The 17,238-nt window shown below is 38.2% G+C and overlaps 1 protein-coding gene across 8 annotated transcripts in view; it reads left to right on the top strand.

The window, feature by feature from the left end:
- The window catches only part of Zmym4 (zinc finger MYM-type containing 4), a 129,756-nt gene extending 123,193 nt beyond the window's left edge, over positions 1-6,563 (top strand). For all 8 annotated transcript variants that reach the window (XM_020159640.2, XM_020159639.2, XM_020159638.2 and 5 more), the window contains 3 exons: positions 126-374; positions 2,806-2,935; positions 4,092-6,563. In XM_020159640.2, coding sequence (XP_020015229.1) covers positions 126-374; positions 2,806-2,935; positions 4,092-4,299 — 587 coding nt within the window. In that variant the 3' untranslated portion in view covers positions 4,300-6,563. The remainder of the gene's footprint in view (positions 1-125; positions 375-2,805; positions 2,936-4,091) is intronic.
- Positions 6,564-17,238: the final 10,675 nt, after the last annotated feature.

Genomic DNA, 17,238 nt, shown 5'->3' with positions numbered 1-17,238 from the left:
TGGCTTTCTGCATAACGGAAGAGGGGGAGAGAGAGGAACAGTCAGTCTTTCCTGTCCTGGAATTTGAGAGATTATGTAGGGCTGCGCAGCAAGCACTCAGTACTGTTTCTTCCCCTCTTGTCTAGGTTACATGTTCTCTCGCATTGAAGAAGAGCATTTGTGGGAGTGTAAACAGCTGGGTGCTTATTCGCCAATCGTCCTCTTAAACACCCTCCTTTTTTTCAATACCAAATACTTTCAACTAAAGAATGTCACTGAGCACTTGAAGCTTTCCTTTGCCCATGTGATGAGACGGACCAGGACTCTGAAGTATAGTACCAAGATGACCTATCTGAGGTTCTTCCCACCTTTACAGAAGCAAGAGTCAGAGTCAGGTGTGTGGTGGTCTGTGAGGTTTTCTATTCGAAGTCTCATTAGTACTAAAACAGAGTTATCGAAGAGTAAGGTAAGACATGAGAGTATGCACTAGAGCTTTCTTATAACATTTGAATTTTTTCTCTATTATCAGGTAGGTTAAAGGCTTATATCAAAATGAGAGGAATCACTTGCTTCAGTATACTTTTATTGGCTTTTAAGTTAGAAATACTGTTTTAATTGCATAGAGCCCAAATCTACTCTTAAAATTTCTCAGGGAATTGAAATGTATAACCAGGATTGAAGATTACTGATTTATAGGCCCTGGAAAGTCAATTACTCTTGAAAAGAAACCTGCCTAATCTTTTAATCTGTAGTTTCTAAAATTTTTTTTTTTTGGTCCAGAGAATCTGTTTTAGTTAACACTGTGACATTCTGAAGGAACTTAAAAGCTGGCTTTCAGTCTACTGCCTTCATACACTGCAGACTAAGGTCAGCAGTGGCAGTTTTATTAGATGGTTTATTCCCTTGTATTCTAAAAAGAAGCCTGTTAAATAACAGCTTATTTTTAATGTTTAAAAAAATTAATATTGGTTGCCTAATAAGCATAAGACCCTCAATTTAAATCCCAGTACTGCTAGAAAGTTAATATTGGTATTGTAGAACTAGAAATTAACTTTTTTTTTTGTAGGACCGTGGTTTAAACTTAGGGCTTTGTACTTGCAAAGCAGGTGCTCTACCGCTTGAGCCATATTTCTAGCCCATTTTGTCTGGTTATTTTGGAGATGGGTCTCATGAACTCATTGCCTGGGCTGGCCTCAAACCCCGATCCTCCTGATCTCAGCCTCCCAGAAGCTAAGATTATTGGCATGAGCCCCTGGTGTGCATAGCTTACATTTCTTAATTTTTATCAGAATCATTGTTACCTGTATGAGTAAAATACATTTTTTGAATGTGAGAACTTAAAAACTTCTGAAAATAAAATCTAAATATTGTGATAAACCTGTTTTCAATTGCTCCTTTAACTTAAAAAAATGTTAAGCTAACTTGCTTTTTCAACTAATGTCTATGTCCTTTTTCCTTAGTTTTTGTTCTTATATACTCTACTTTTTGCCTTTATTTTTTTTTCCTTTTTCTTTTATTATTCATATGTGCACACAAGGCTTGGTTCATTTCTCCCCCCTGCCCCTACCCCCTACTTTTTGCCTTTAATTGACACTATTTGGAGGAAGGAAAGGCAGTCAGGTAGTATTTCTGCTATTTTGATTAGGTGCTTGACAAGGTTGGTAATACATTCAGCCTATTTTCTGAATAACTAGAAAAGCATTTCTATGTCAGTAGACTCTAAATACAGATCTGGGATAAAGCTGGGGGTAGTGGCTTATACCTGTAATCCCACCTACCTGGGAGGTAGAGATCAGGAGGATTGTGGTTTAAGGCCAGCTTGGGCAAAAAATAAGTGAGAGGACCCCTCCCCCCATCTCAGTTGAAAAGCCAGATATCATGGTACACACCTGTGGTCCCAACTATGTGGGAAGCCATAAGTAGGAGGATCACAGTCTGAAGCTGCCTTGGGCAAAAATAGGAGAGCTAACCTGAAAAATAAAGCAACAGAAGATCCTATCTCCAAAATAGCCAGAACAAAACGCACTGGAGGAATGGCTCAAGCTGTAGAGCTCCTGCTTTGCAGTCATGAAGCCCTGAGTTCAAACCCCAGTCCTACCCCCCAAAAAAATAAATAAACCAGAAGAAAGCCTTTTTCATTGGGTTCTCAGGTCCACCTAGAATTCTCTTGAGATTAAATGGAAAAGAAAGAGCCTGTTTTCCATGTCTTTACTATGGCTTCTTTCTATAACCTTTGGCCTCTGCAAAATTCTGATGGTGAGAAAGGGTTTGTTCTTTTCTTATGAAATGATCAGTTCTACTGAGAATTTCTTTTCCTGAGAAGGATGCTGTTTCTTATAATACTAGCACAAAGAAAAGAAATTTAAGCCAATAGGCACTGATAGGGTAGCCCACAGTGTAAATATTTTTGAAAGAAGAGATGACAGCTACTGTCTTGATCTGTACTGTGGAGAAGAGCATGTAAAACCCTTTTTTCTGCCTGTGGCTTAGGAACCCTACATTGAATCAAGTGTACTAACAAAGCCAGGCTCAAAATGTAGACATTCTCTCCAGCCCATACTTTTTAAAGGCCATTTTGCCTCCACTTTGTTGATTAGGGGAATGTAACTGTCACAGGATAAGCACTTTGTTTTGTTTAATGCTGTAAATCCAGTTGAGTATAATGTCTGGCACCTCCATCCAAGCCCAATAAGTATTTGTTGGTTGAGTGAGTCACAGGTAAGGATGGGCAGCCTTATGACTGTGAAGCAAAGCTCACTGAGTGTATTCACTTGAAGAATAGACTTTTCTAATATTACACCTTTGATTGTTATTTTGTATCTTAAGATAAATTAACTGTTGGCAAGAGGAAAAGAAATGAAGATGATGACGTCCCAGTGGGTGTGGAGATGGCAGAGAATACTGACAACCCATTGAGGTGCCCTGTCCGACTTTATGAATTTTACCTGTCCAAATGGTAAGAGAGCTTCCTGTGCACCTAGCACAGTGCCCTTCAAAACCCAGTGAACATAGTTTGGATTTCAGATGCTTAAACATCAGAAATGTAACTGGCCTCTGACCTTTGACAGGGATTTACCTCTAATTTCATTTTTTTTTTTCCATATTCCTGTCTACCTAGATTGTGAACCAAGAAACAAGTTGCCTCATCTTGATAGGTTTTTTTCCAAAAATTTCTTTAAAAGTGAGAATCACTGCTCTTGTTCGATCTTTGTAAGTGTTGCTGAGCTGTTACATAATACCTAATCTGTAGTACTTGCACTGAAAAAAATTCTGGGGAGAGATTATTTTACTAATAAATCTTTAAGTGGAAAAAGAACTTCTAAGGAATTAAATTTTTTTTTCTTTTTTGGCAGAGCTTGGGATCGAACCTAGGGCAAGTGCTCTCCATCTGAGCAGTATTCACAGCCCAGAATTGAAATTTTTCAATTGGCCCTGTTCTTAGAGAAGCTTTGTGTTTATAAAGTTGTATGAACTATACTACAGCATTTTTTTTCCCTCAAAGAAATGCGGTGGCTGTGCTTGCCTTGTGATAGTAAGTGCCTATAGGGTTTATTTTAGGAGACTGGATGCTTAGGTTATGTGATTCTGAGACATAGTGTCATGTATTTGACATTTTTGTGCTCCTCACGTGTTTTTTTTAATGTTTGTTTTTATATGGGGATGAATTCTTCTCCCATTATAGTCTGAGTTAGTTACTTTGGTTACATTCCCAGAAGTAGAATTACTAAGTCAAGACACATGGGCTTCCCCCCCACTTTGGGTATACTCAGGTTTGAAGTCAGAGCTTAGTGCTCTACCACTTCAGCCACACCTCCCGTGTCGATCCTAATGTTTTAATGGCTAAAGCTTATGACTTGTACTTTGTTTTTTATTAACATACTCACTACCAGTCTAATGTGACTTCTTAAGTGTTTGAGAAAGGATGTGGAGTTACAAGTTACTTTTGGGAGGAAAATGCCTATAAAATCTATTTATCCTTGTTAAGATGTGAGTCACAGTGGGGAAAAGTTGAGAACTATTATATGAAAGAATAGTTCATATTTCCTGTACTCTCTGATCCCAATTTTTTTTTTTTCTGTTTGTTCCCTTCCCCTCCTCCCACCCATGGATAGTTCTGAAAGTGTGAAGCAGAGGAATGATGTGTTTTACCTTCAGCCTGAGCGCTCCTGTGTCCCGAATAGCCCCATGTGGTATTCCACATTCCCGATAGACCCTGGTACCCTGGATACCATGTTAACTCGTATTCTCATGGTGAGAGAGGTACATGAAGAACTTGCCAAAGCCAAATCTGAAGATTCTGATGTTGAATTATCAGATTAAGATGGATGTGAGGTTCCTATTTTCATACATGTTGGCATGCACCAAACTGTGAATGCATCCAGCTGTTGGAAAACAATGTATAAATCCAAGTCCTCTTGACTTGATTATGAGACAATGGAAAACAGATGACTCGTGAACCACAGTGTGGATTTACAAATGAAAATTGAAGGAAAGAATATGAACTGAGAAATGTTCTTTGGCAGTGATGAGAGTTCTTAGACATCTTCAGAATGACTAACCAATTTCTCTGAGTGGTGCATAATCTTATTTTGTTGGGAATAACAAATTGTGAAATATTTTTAAGGAAAACTGTTGTATCAAACTCTACCATAGTAACCTTAGACTAGAGAGGTAGCCTTGGAGTGAAACCTTGGCTGCAGTAGGCTACTTGAGAAAGTCCTCTGTAAGAGCCAGGGGAGAAATCATTACAGAGCTGAGAGTGACATCAGAGGAAGGAAGTGGGACCCAGACTTGAAGACCCAGTAAAAATACTCAACTTTTGAAAAAGGAAAAGATAGTGAAGTGGTCTTGGTTTTGATTTTCACTGCCACGCCAGTTCTGTGAAGGGTAGAAAACTAGTGCTTTTAACATAGGGCCCCTCACATCAGGGGAACTGGCCTTCACTGCTGTTCACATAGCAATGTGTCCCTTTCACTTTCTGGGGCTAGCTCTGGGTCTGGACGTGGGTAATTTATGGAAAGGGGATGATATTCCACAAACTAGTTACGCACACAGAAAATCTGTGGAGCCCATTAGACCCCAAGTGTCTTGAAATATTTGTAGAAAACCCACTAATATGCCCACTTCTCTGGGTGCAGGCCTTTATTGCTGCTGTCTCACAGCCTGAGCTGTGATACACAGAAATGGGCTCTCCTCTTGTTTTCTTTTTACCCCCCACTGGCAGCTTTTCTCTCATTGTTTTACCTTCCTATTTCCCACAATGATTCCTCCTAATTGCCTTTTGCACCAGTTTCTGGAGGCCCTTGTCATTTCAAAAAGAAGAATCTGTTTCCCCTTAACTCTGGCAAACCTGTGGGTGATCCCACAAAGGCACAGTATTACTTAGCTATCAAATTTTGGTAGTAAAGGTCTTAGTAGGTCCTGTGTAAAGCATTTGGAAGATGACCTTGTTGCCCTAAGAAATTTGACAACAGGGATTCTGGGGTTAGGATACAAAGATATTGACTGTCTTGCATATCAGTAAGGTCATTTTATAGCATTATTCCAAATCCTAGCTCTTTTAGTAGTTCTATGAGGATTGCAAGTCATAGGTGTGTGTGTCATATCAATCCGTCTCCCTTATCTCCATTCTGTTTCTTGCCCACAAACCTTTGAATCAAAGTTTTTATAATGTTGTCAATCACAGAACTACTTTAGCTGAGGTTAATTTAACCTTATGATAAAATTGAGAGAAGTCAAAAAGCTTCTTAGGAAGTTTAACCTTAAAAAGACTTTTCAGTATGTCCCATATTTTGGGTGGGGATGGGAGGTGTATTTTTTTTTAATAAATGAAAGTCATTGAAATACGACAAAATTTAAAAGTGAGCCTTTTGACATTGTGTACTTGATTCTGTCTCTCTGCCTGTAACAAATCTCATTTTTGTTACCAAGAACTGTGTGAAAGAAGTAAATCTGCCCCAATTCTGTATGATTAATTTCATCTGTGTTTTGTCATTTCTGACTGGGAAACTTCTCACTTCCAGACCTTGTTTGATTGGAGGAAAAGTAATTGGACTGTCTGATAAGTCTGCCAATAAACCATCCACAAACATTAGGTGTAATAGTCACACTATAAGAATTTTATGGTTTGTATAAACACTAATGTTTTCCCCATCTGTAGTTGTATGAAAAACAGATATTGTTAGCATAATAGATAAATTGTTACAAAATACCAGAAAAAAAAAATCTGTATCTTTTAATGGAGAACAGCACTACCCAGGTAAATGACTGTATCAGGATTTCAACTGCATGTTAGTACACGGAGTCACCCAGACCCTGCTAATTCATGAGAGAAAATACTGATTAATTATTGGTCATTCCTCACAAGTATAGCTGTTGATGTTGTGTCCAGTTATTTGCTTTTTTATTTTATTAAAGTTGTGTAAGGTTACATTCCCCCCCCCCTCCAGGGAGGAAAAAAACAAACAAAAAGAGAAGCATCTAAATTGTCCTTGCTGTTCCTTTGGTTTTTAGCTATGTTTGGGTTTTCCCGTTGCAGAAACTATAGAAATATTCCCTTAGAATAAAATAGTATATTTGTATTTGATGGGTGAAATCTTTTCTTTATGTCTTGAAAAAACTTTCTTTTTTACTTGACCGTATTGATATGGCCCAATACATGGCAAAATCACAAGGAAAAAGAGCAGTTTTCAGAAAAGAAATCATTTGGTTTTTATTTAGTTCAGTTAATACATTGTTTCACTGTAGAGTCTTTCAGTTGTTTTCTTTTTTTCCTATCAAAAGATTTGTTTCATGCCGGACGCTGGTGGCTCACACTTGTAATCCTAGCTACTCAGGAGGCAGAGATCAGGAGGATTGCGGTTCACAAGCCAGCCTGGGCAAATATAGTTCGAGAGACCCTATCTCAAAAATACCCATCACAGAAGAGGGCTGGTGGAATGACTCAAGGTGTAGGCCCTGAGTTTGAGCCCCAGTACCGCAAAAAAAAAAAAAAAAAAAAAAAAAAAGAGGGAGAGAGACTTGTTTCAAATTTTAGGTAATTTATTAGCTATACTCAAAGTCCCCAAAACTAGAAATACCTATCTCATATCAGGCAATTTTTTTTAATTTACAAAGCTTGCATCCATTCAACTTTTAACAACTTTGAAATTGTGAGATTAAAGAATATGTTCACTTTTGAGTAAGTATAAATACATATTGAAGTTGGGAACATAAGACTTAATAGCATTTTCCTTTGCCTCTAGAGTTGTCTTGGTATTGTGCAAATATACCTCCAAATTCCATGTAGACCATTTCTATCTGTCCTGTGGTATACCTAATTTTGTAAAACAAGTGTTTTCAAAAATACCTAATTCTAGTTTTCTATTAAATTCAGAATTTAGTTTTTCATGTGAATAAAAATATCCCTATGGTGATGTCAAGTTGAAATCTTAGGACATGTCACATTAAGCATAGCACCTCTGCTCCTTTCCAAGTTAGTGCCTTTCATCAATACTTTGTCATCGTTGAGAAAAAATTTGCTTGTTATACATAGAAAGCTCGAAGGCTTTGGAGCCTAGTCTTTCCACTTACTGGTTGTATGTAACCTTAAGTAAATTACTAAACCTCTCTCTGCCTCAGTTTTTTTGTCTATAAGGTAATAATAATAATAATAATAATAATAATAATCCCTTAGTTGTCGTGTCTAGTATATGGTAGGCGTTCAAATATCAGATTTTTTTTTTAATTAAAGAGCACACACACACACATACACACATACACACAAAAGATTACCTGGCATATACCAATACTTTTAATAAACACTGGTTCCCAGACCACCGTATGCATTTTCACTAAGTTCAGCATTGTGGATTCTGCAAAACAATAGTCCATGTGATTAATTCTACGTATTTGAATCAAATATTAAGTGTGAATAAATACTACACTACATAAAGTTATTAGCTCTTCCCTCATCTGTGCTTATATTCTCCGGTAGTGATCAGCATCATGGAAATCCACTGATGTACTGCACTACATTGAGAAAGGGAAGAGAGGCATGGCATATCAATAAATAGAAAAGGATTTTTTTCTTTTTCCTGGTGCTGGGAATTAAACCCAGGGCCTTGTTCATTTTAGGCAGTAGCTATAACAACCGAGCCACATCCCTGTCCCTTTTTTCTTTTTTTTTCTTGTAGTACTGGGGGTTTGATCTTAGGGCCTACACCTTGAGCCACTCCACCAGCCCTTTTTTTGTGAAGGGTTTTTCGAGATAAGGCCTCATGAACTATTTGCCAGGGCTGGCTTCGAACTGCGATCCTCCTGATCTCTGCCTCCTGAGTAGCTAGGATTACAGGCGTGAGCCACCAGCACCCTGCCCTATTTATTTTTTAACAGGGAGAAAAAAACCTTAGTCTATGAAATGTCTTTTACTTGGTAATGGTTATATATCATCACTGTATGAACAACTACACAACAATGACCACCTCCTTACTTCACCTCACTAACAGAACCCCCCCTTGTCTGTGTGAGTTTTAGCTAAGGAGTGGCTCCCTTAGGAAGACAGCATATTTTCTAAGCTCCCTTGCAACTAAGAGTGACCATGAAAGAGTTTTAGCCAATGAGTTAACTACCAGGCCTTAAACAGAAGATATGCATGATTCTCTTAAGTTTTTTCTGTCCCATGGTCTCTCACAAGCTAGTTTTGCCCCTAATGAAAAGGACAGCATTCTAGAGCACAGTCACCTCATGGACAGAGCCACCTTTTCCTGGACTATGCATTCAGACCCTCTGAGCCTTTGTTATTTGATCTCCATTAAAGTGGCCAAACCAGTATCCAATTAACACACCCACTGTGTTTATTGTCCCCTTACTGCTTAACAGAGTGGGAAGTTAATCACAACTACAAGGAAACTATACAGATTATCAGTATTGGAAAGTGAAAAATAAAACTCACTTTTAAGTCAATATTTTCAAACACAGTTACTGAAATAGTAAATTTAAGTTAAACTTGCTAGATACAAAATAAATTAAGAATTTCAAGCAATTTTTACAAGAGCGATAATAACCTATTAGCTGTTGGGTGGCTCAAGTGATAGCCTGCCTGCCTAGCAAGTGTGAGGCCTTGAGTTCAAACCCCAGTATTGCCAATAATAACAACAACCTATAGGTAATATAATTGAAATTTTACAGTAGCAACAAAACTATAAAATATTTAGTTACTGTAATACACAAGATGCCCTGTGTTTGTTTTAGCAGATTGTGTTGGAAAACTGGCATTTTACATGGAGGAAGATAAAACAAGAGCCCCAACTAGCATCATATCCAAAGTAGACTCTGGATGTCTGAAAGGTGAAAAGTAGACTCTGGATGTCTTAAAGGTGAAAGGTAAAATTATAAAGTTAATAGGAAATATAGGAGAATATTGTGACCTAAGTGCAGTGACAAGGTTCTTAAATAAAATTCCCAAGGGACAGACCATAGAGAGAAAACATTAAAAGACAAGTAGTATTTATTATATCAAAATTAAAGTTTCTTATTCAGTAAGGGATAGAGATAACAAATAACAAACTCAGGAAGATACGTGGAATATTCAACCACCAAAATATTTATATCTAGAATATAGAAAAATTGAGTAAGATAATAGATAGCTCATAGAAACCCAAAATATAAAGAGATGCTCCAAATTCCATAATGAAGGTTTTATTTGTTTTTTTTTTTAACTTGTCACTTTATACCCTTGAGACTTGCCAAAACTGGAAAAATGGTAAGTATCAAGTGTTGGTGGTGATGTAGGGAAATAAAAAACTTACACAGGGCAAGAGTAGATACAGACCTGTGTATCTATTCTGGAAAGCAATCTTTTCCTTTTTTTTTTTCTTTTTTTGGTGAGACTAAGGTTTGAACTCTGGTCTTCACACTTGCAAAGCAGGCACTCTACCACTTGAGGCACACCTCCAGTCCCTTTTCGCTCTGGTTATTTTGGAGATAGGGTCTCCTGAGCTGTTTGCGTGGGCTGGCCTCGAACCAAGATTCCTTATCTCGGCCTTCCAGGTAAGTAGCCAGGATTACAGGCATGAGCTATCAGCACCTGGCTTCTGGAAACAATCTTAAAAAGTTGTCAAGTTAAAGAAGTTGGATTGTTCACTAGATCTCCACCCCTCCCCTCATCAAATAAAAGATGAATGTTATCAAATGCTTTTTTATTTGTCGATATAATCATGTAATTTTATTAATGAACATTTCAGATGTTGAATCATACTGTTCCTTGTTTAAATCCTAGTCATGATATTTTTATAGACATACCTATATATGAATACACACTAATAGATTAGATGTATAACCTTTATCAAGATTTCCTTCTAGGCTGGTGGAGTGGCTCAGGTGTTTGCCTTAGCAAGCGTGAGGCCCTGAGTTCACATCCCAGTGCTGCAAAAAAAAAAAAAAAAGATTCCCTTCTATTCCTGCAGATTTTTAATTATAAACGTTTAACTTGTCCAGTGCTTTGGACGGGGGGGGGGGGCTATTGTAATAGTTATATTTTTCTGCCTTTATTAGTGTTGTGATGTACATTGATTTTTTCTTTTTCTTTTTCTTTTTCTTTTTTTTTGGCAGTACTGGGATTTCAACTCAGGCAACTTGGCCTACACCTTGAGCAACTCCACCAGCCCTTTTTTGTGATGGGTATTTTTTTTGATAAGGTCTCACAAACTTTTTGCTGGGTCTGGCTTTGAACTGACATCCTCCTGATCTCTGCCTCCTGAGTAGCTAGGATTACCGACGTGAGCCACAGGTGCCCAGCATAGATTTCTTACTATTGAAGTGTTCTTGACCCCTTAGATACCCTTGTTAATTTTTATATAATAAAAAAAATATATATACTGTTAAGTTTGGCTAGACAATATTTTAGTTTTTTGTTGTGCTTTTGTATCTATCATGAGTAAAAAGTTTTGTTTTATTTTTTTATTTACCTTTTTGTTTATTTATTGTGGTACTGGGGTTTGAGCTCAGGGCTTTACTCTTGCTAAGTAGGCCCTCTACTGCCTGACCCACGCCTCCAGCCTTTGTTTTGATTTTTGAGACAGGGTCTCATTAAGTATCCCAGACTGGCCTGGAGCTCGCTGTGTAGCTCAGGCTGGCAATGATGGCATTCCTCCTGCCTGTACCTCCCATGAGCAGGCGTGAACAACCATACCTGTTTTTTTTTCTTTTCCTGTCCTTTCTTTTCTGAATTCTCTTTACTTGGTTTTGGATCCTCCATTTTATGGGAAAACTTACATAAAATTCCTATTCTCAAATGTAATCTTGTTGGTAAACCTCTTGATTCTGTTTGGTGGTGGTGGTTTGGTTTGGTTTTAATCCCCCTCAGGGAAGGTCTTTGCCTTTTTATTTACTGCTTGCAGGTCTACTCAAGAGTTTGCTGTCTTGCAAGAACTACCATTTGTTTGTCAGTCTTCCCTATTGCATTTATTTCTAGCTTTCTTAACTGTGTTGTTTCTCTTGTGTGATTTTTCCCCCCATTGTTCATTCGTTAGTGAATTGAATAATTGTTCTTTTAATTTTTTTGGTGGGACTAAGATTTGAACTCAGGGCTTCATGCTCTCATAAAGTCAGCACTTTACTACTTCAGCCACACCTTCAGTCCATTTTGCTGTGATTATTTTGGAGATGGAGTCTCATAAACTATTTGCCCAGGCTGGTCTTGAACCATGATCCTCCTTATCTCAACCTTCCAAGTAAACTAGATTTCAGGTGCCTGGCTGCTTCATTCATTTTTTAATCTTCTGTTTCCAAAAATGATTTCAAATCTATGTTTTTCTGTCTCAGAACTGCTTTAACTGTGTTCCCAGGTTCAGAAAGAGTGATATCAGTCTGTTCTATGTGTTTCTCTTTTCTTTTTTTTTAAAGGGTCTCATTATATAGCCCAGGCTGGTCATGAATTCACAATCCTCCTGCCTCAGCCACTTGAGTGCTGGGATTACAGCCATGTACCACCACTCCCAGCTCATTTCCTTTTTTAACCTGAGTTATCCATTCTCCCTTTCCCTGCCTGCAATTTTTTTCAGTTTTCAGACTATATTTAAGGCATACTAATATTCATGATACTTACCTCTATCATATTTCACCTTGTTTTTCCCTTTTTTTGTATTGAATTCTGTTCTATTTATTTTGTTTTCACAGTTTCCCTTGGTTAATATTTGCCTATTACAGTTTTTCCCCATCATTTTTGCCCTAGAATTCAGACTTTTTAAAAAATAATATACTAAACGTTTTTTAATTTTTAGTCTCATCATAGATTAGTAGATTCCTATTTAATTTATTAAGTTATAATCCATGTTCTCACTGTTTATCATGATACTTGTAATGTTCTAGATTTGGCAGATTGAAGCCTCTTCTCACTGGTATGTCCTAACGTCCTTATCTTTTTTTTTAAGCATTTCTTCACTCAAAACAATATATTCTAGGATTTTTTTGGACTTTGTGTGCCCGGTCGTGGAATCAGGCATTTCCCCGTTTCCTCACCCTAGACTTGGTGAGCTCACTGTCATTAAGGTAAAATTGTTTCTGTGCTTGTCTGTGTGTAGGCCAATCAGTGAAGCAGCACGTGTGATTCATGCATGTATACACTCACGTGTAATGTACGTGTATATGTGCATATATACACGTGTGTGTACGCATGTATTTTATTTTCTGTTTCTTTAAACCTGTGGGTTCATACCAGTTGTTTCAGTTTAGCACCTGAGGATTCTTTCTAGCCTTCCTCTTTTCTGTGTACATAAATTCTTTCTCAAAGAGCAAGAAAACTGGCTCCCATTTATCCTCAGTTTATGTACTTTCAGAGTTTTTGGTAAATAGTGAAGTCAGTCTCCCAACCACCTCAGCTACCCGCTTTATATGCTGCTGGGTGATGGCCTCCTCACCAGGCAGCCTTCATGCCTCCGTGGGATCCAGTGTTTACCTGCTTAAATTCCAGTGTCTCTGATTTTCTGAAGATTAAATAAATAAATAAATAAAATTCCAGTGTCCCCATGCAGGGAAGAGAAGTGGACATGAAAAGGAAGGTGTGAGAGTCTCTTCTATTACGTATAATACGTTTACACTCCTTTTAATTCTGCTACTATTTCACAGTTTCTACTTAACTATAATTTTGGGTATTTTTCTCCTTGTTTTCCATTGAATAGCAGAATGTTCTTCTACTTGTTTAAAACTAAATACATTCTATTTTTTGTTTTGGTGATATTAATACTAATCATGTTTGTTTGCCCCTATTGGTTACTTTAACTTACCTCTAAACCTTCTAGTAAGGTATTAATTACATTCTTACATTTCTCCAGTCTTGCCTACACTTACTGTACACATAATTTTTACAATTTTGGCTCTTAAAATGTTATTACACATTGCAAAAATCATTCATAGCCCTGTTTCAGACTACAAACTGCCAAAGTATTTGTTATTCTCCATGTCTAATTTGAGTTGCATTTAATCCTCCAGGGATGTTTTCTTTTTGTTATACTGGGGTTTGAACTCAGGCTTTTGTGGTTGCCAGGCAGGCACTTTACCACTTGCGACACACACCCCAGCTCCAAGAATTTCTGAGGCATTGTGTCTCTGAGAATATCTCTTACTACACAGATGCGTTAATGAGTTTGTCTTGTGTACATTTTAAGGCCAAAGTTTCAGTATTTTGAAAATATCCCTTTGTCTTCTTTCACCTGAGGATACTGTTAAAAAGCCTGGTGTTGATCTGCTGTTTTTCCTTTGTCACCGAGCTAATACTTCTCTCTGGAGCTTTCAGAAATTTCACTTTTCTTAGTTGTATTTCAAATGTTTTAAACTGAAATATTTTTGGTTGTACTTTTTCCTTATTCATCATTCTGTTGAGTTCTTTGTTGTGGGGGTGGGGAGAAAGCAGTACTAGGGCTTGAAGTCAGGGCTTTGTGCTTGGTAGGCAGGAACCACACCTTCAGCCCCCTTTGCTCTGATTATTTTATTTTAGAGAGAGGATCTTGCTATTTGCTCAGGCTGGCCTGAACCATGATCCTCCTATTTTCCTCTTCCTGCTGTAGCTGGGATGACAGGTGTGCACTACTGCGTGCAGGTTTTTTCAAGTCCTTTAATGTGAAAAATTTTCACATTATTTCTTCAAATATCTCTTCCACTGTTTCCTTCTAGGACTCCCATTCATCAGACACTGGCACTTGTCTACCTGTGGGCTGTACAGCAGTGGGTGTACTCTCAGCTCTTCACCTTTTTCTGTGTGCTCTTGGTAAAAAGGCTTCGGTGCAGTGTTGCAGCTCATTGGTTTTGAGTGCTGTCTGACCCTTTATTCCATTCAGAATATTTTTCATACATTATTTGCACACAGTTCTTGATTCTGTTTCAAATTGCTAAGACTCGCCTATTTACAGCCTTTGAATTTTTGGTTTAGAATGTGTGTGTTCCTTTGCTGTCTTTGGAGGCAGGGGTTGTCCTCAAGTGGTCTCTTGAGTATCTACATGTGAGCTACTGAGAAGTCTTTTTTTGGTGAAAGGCCCTAAGCGGGCTTTGAGCTTAATAAGGGGAAGGTCATCATGACCTCCAGGCTTTTCACAGTTGCTATTGACCTGTAACCACTCAGAGATTTACCTTCAGACCTTTGGGAAGCAGCAGCACTGGGAGGAGGCACAATTCCTAGATGTCATCCTCTTCCCCACTCTCCCAGCTGCGCTGATAGGGTCCCAGTGAGCCAGTGACTTGATCAATTAATTGTACCTGTCCAGTGAGGGCAGGCATCTCATTCATGTCCTGCCTCCCCTTCCAGTGCATGGTCAGTCCTCTAGGGATTCTCATAAGATTTAGGGGGATCTTTTTATTCTTTTGGTGTGGGTTTTTGTAGTGGTTCCTCTTTGGGGAAAAGCTACCTCCTGTCTTTTTTTTTTTTTTTCTTTTTCTTTTATTATTCATATGTGCATACAAAGCCTTGGTTCATTTCTCTCCCCTGCCCCCACCCCCTCCCTTACCACCCACTCCGCCCCCTCCCTCTCCCTCCCACCCCCTCAATACCCAGCAGAAACTATTTTGCCCTTATCTCTAATTTTGTTGTAGAGAGAGTATAAGCAATAATAGGAAGGAACAAGGGGTTTTGCTGGTTGAGATAAGGATAGCTATACAGGGCATTGACTCACATTGATTTCCTGTGCGTGTGTGTTACCTTCTAGGTTAATTCTTTTTGATCTCACCTTTTCTCTAGTACCTGTTCCCCTTTTCCTATTGGCCTCAGTTGCTCTTAAGGTATCTGCTTTAGTTTCTCTGCATTAAGGGCAACAAATGCTAGCTAATTTTTTAGGTGTCTTACCTATCCTCACCCCTCCCTTGTGTGCTCTCGCTTTTATCATGTGCTCATAGTCTCATCCCATTGTTGTGTTTGCCCTTGATCTAATGTCCACATATGAGGGAGAACATACGATTTTTGGTCTTTTGGGCCAGGCTAACCTCACTCAGAATGATGTTCTCCAATTCCATCCATTTACCAGTGAATGATAACATTTTGTTCTTCTTCATGGCTGCATAAAATTCCATTGTGTATAGATACCACATTTTCTTAATGCATTCGTCGGTGGTGGGGCATCTTGGCTGTTTCCATAACTTGGCTATTGGGAATAGTGCCGCAATAAACATGGGTGTGCAGGTGCCTCTGGAGTAACCTGTGTCACAGTCTTTTGGGTATATCCCCAAGAGTGGTATTGTTGGATCAAATGGTAGATCGATGTCTAGCTTTTTAAGTAGCCTCCAAATTTTTTTCCAGAGTGGTTGTACTAGTCTACATTCCCACCAACAGTGTAAGAGGGTTCCTTTTTCCCCCGCATCCTTGCCAACACCTGTTGTTGGTGGTGTTGCTGATGATGGCTATTCTAACAGGGGTGAGGTGGAATCTTAGTGTGGTTTTAATTTGCATTTCCTTTATTGCTAGAGATGGTGAGCATTTTTTCATGTGTTTTCTGGCCATTTGAATTTCTTCTTTTGAGAAAGTTCTGTTTAGTTCACTTGCCCATTTCTTTATTGGTACATTAGTTTGGGGAGAATTTAGTTTTTTAAGTTCCCTGTATATTCTGGTTATCAGTCCTTTGTCTGATGTATAGTTGGCAAATATTTTCTCCCACTCTGTGGGTGTTCTCTTCAGTTTAGAGACCATTTCTTTTGATGAACAGAAGCTTTTTAGCTTTATGAGGTCCCATTTATCTATGCTATCTCTTAGTTGCTGTGCTGCTGGGGTTTCATTGAGAAAGTTCTTACCTATACCTACTAACTCCAGAGTATTTCCTACTCTTTCCTGTATCAACTTAAGAGTTTGGGGTCTGATATTAAGATCCTTGATCCATTGTGAGTTAATCTTGGTATAGGGTGATATACATGGATCTAGTTTCAGTTTTTTGCAGACGCTAACCAGTTTTCCCAGCAGTTTTTGTTGAAGAGGCTGCTATTTCTTCATCATATATTTTTAGCTCCTTTGTCAAAGACAAGTTGGTTATAGTTGTGTGGCTTCTTATCTGGGTTCTCTGTTCTGTTCCACTGGTCTTCATGTCTGTTTTTGTGCCAGTACCATGCTGTTTTTATTGTTATTGCTTTGTAATATAGTTTGAAGTCAGATACTGTGATACCTCCTGCATTGTTCTTTTGACTGAGTATTGCCTTGGCTATTCGTGGCCTCTTGTGTTTCCATATAAATTTCACAGTAGATTTTTCAATCTCTTTAATGAATGTCATTGGAATTTTGATGGGAATTGCATTAAACATGTAGATTACTTTTGGGAGTATCGACATTTTTACTATGTTGATTCTACCAATCCATGAGCATGGAAGATCTCTCCACTTTCTATAGTCTTCCTCAATCTCTTTCTTCAGAAGTGTATAGTTTTCCTTGTAGAGGTCATTCACATCTTTTGTTAGGTTTACACCTAGGTATTTGATTTTTTTTGAGGCTATTGTAAATGGAATTGTTTTCATACATTCTTTTTCCGTTTGCGCATTGTTAGTGTATAGAAATGCTAATGATTTTTCTATGTTGATTTTATATCCTGCTACCTTGCTGTAGCTATTGATGATGTCTAGAAGCTTCTGAGTAGAGTTTTTTGGGTCTTTAAGGTATAGGATCATGTCATCTGCAAATAGGGATATTTTGACAGTTTCTTTACCTATTTGTATTCCTTTTATTCCTTATTCTTGCCTAATTGCTCTGGCTAGGAATTCCAGTACTATGTTGAATAGGAGTGGAGATAGTGGGCATCCTTGTCTGGTTCCTGATTT

This window comes from Castor canadensis, chromosome 7, assembly GCF_047511655.1.
Source record: "Castor canadensis chromosome 7, mCasCan1.hap1v2, whole genome shotgun sequence".
NCBI classification, from domain to species: Eukaryota; Metazoa; Chordata; class Mammalia; order Rodentia; family Castoridae; genus Castor; species Castor canadensis.
This window is presented reverse-complemented; position numbering and strand designations above follow the sequence as displayed.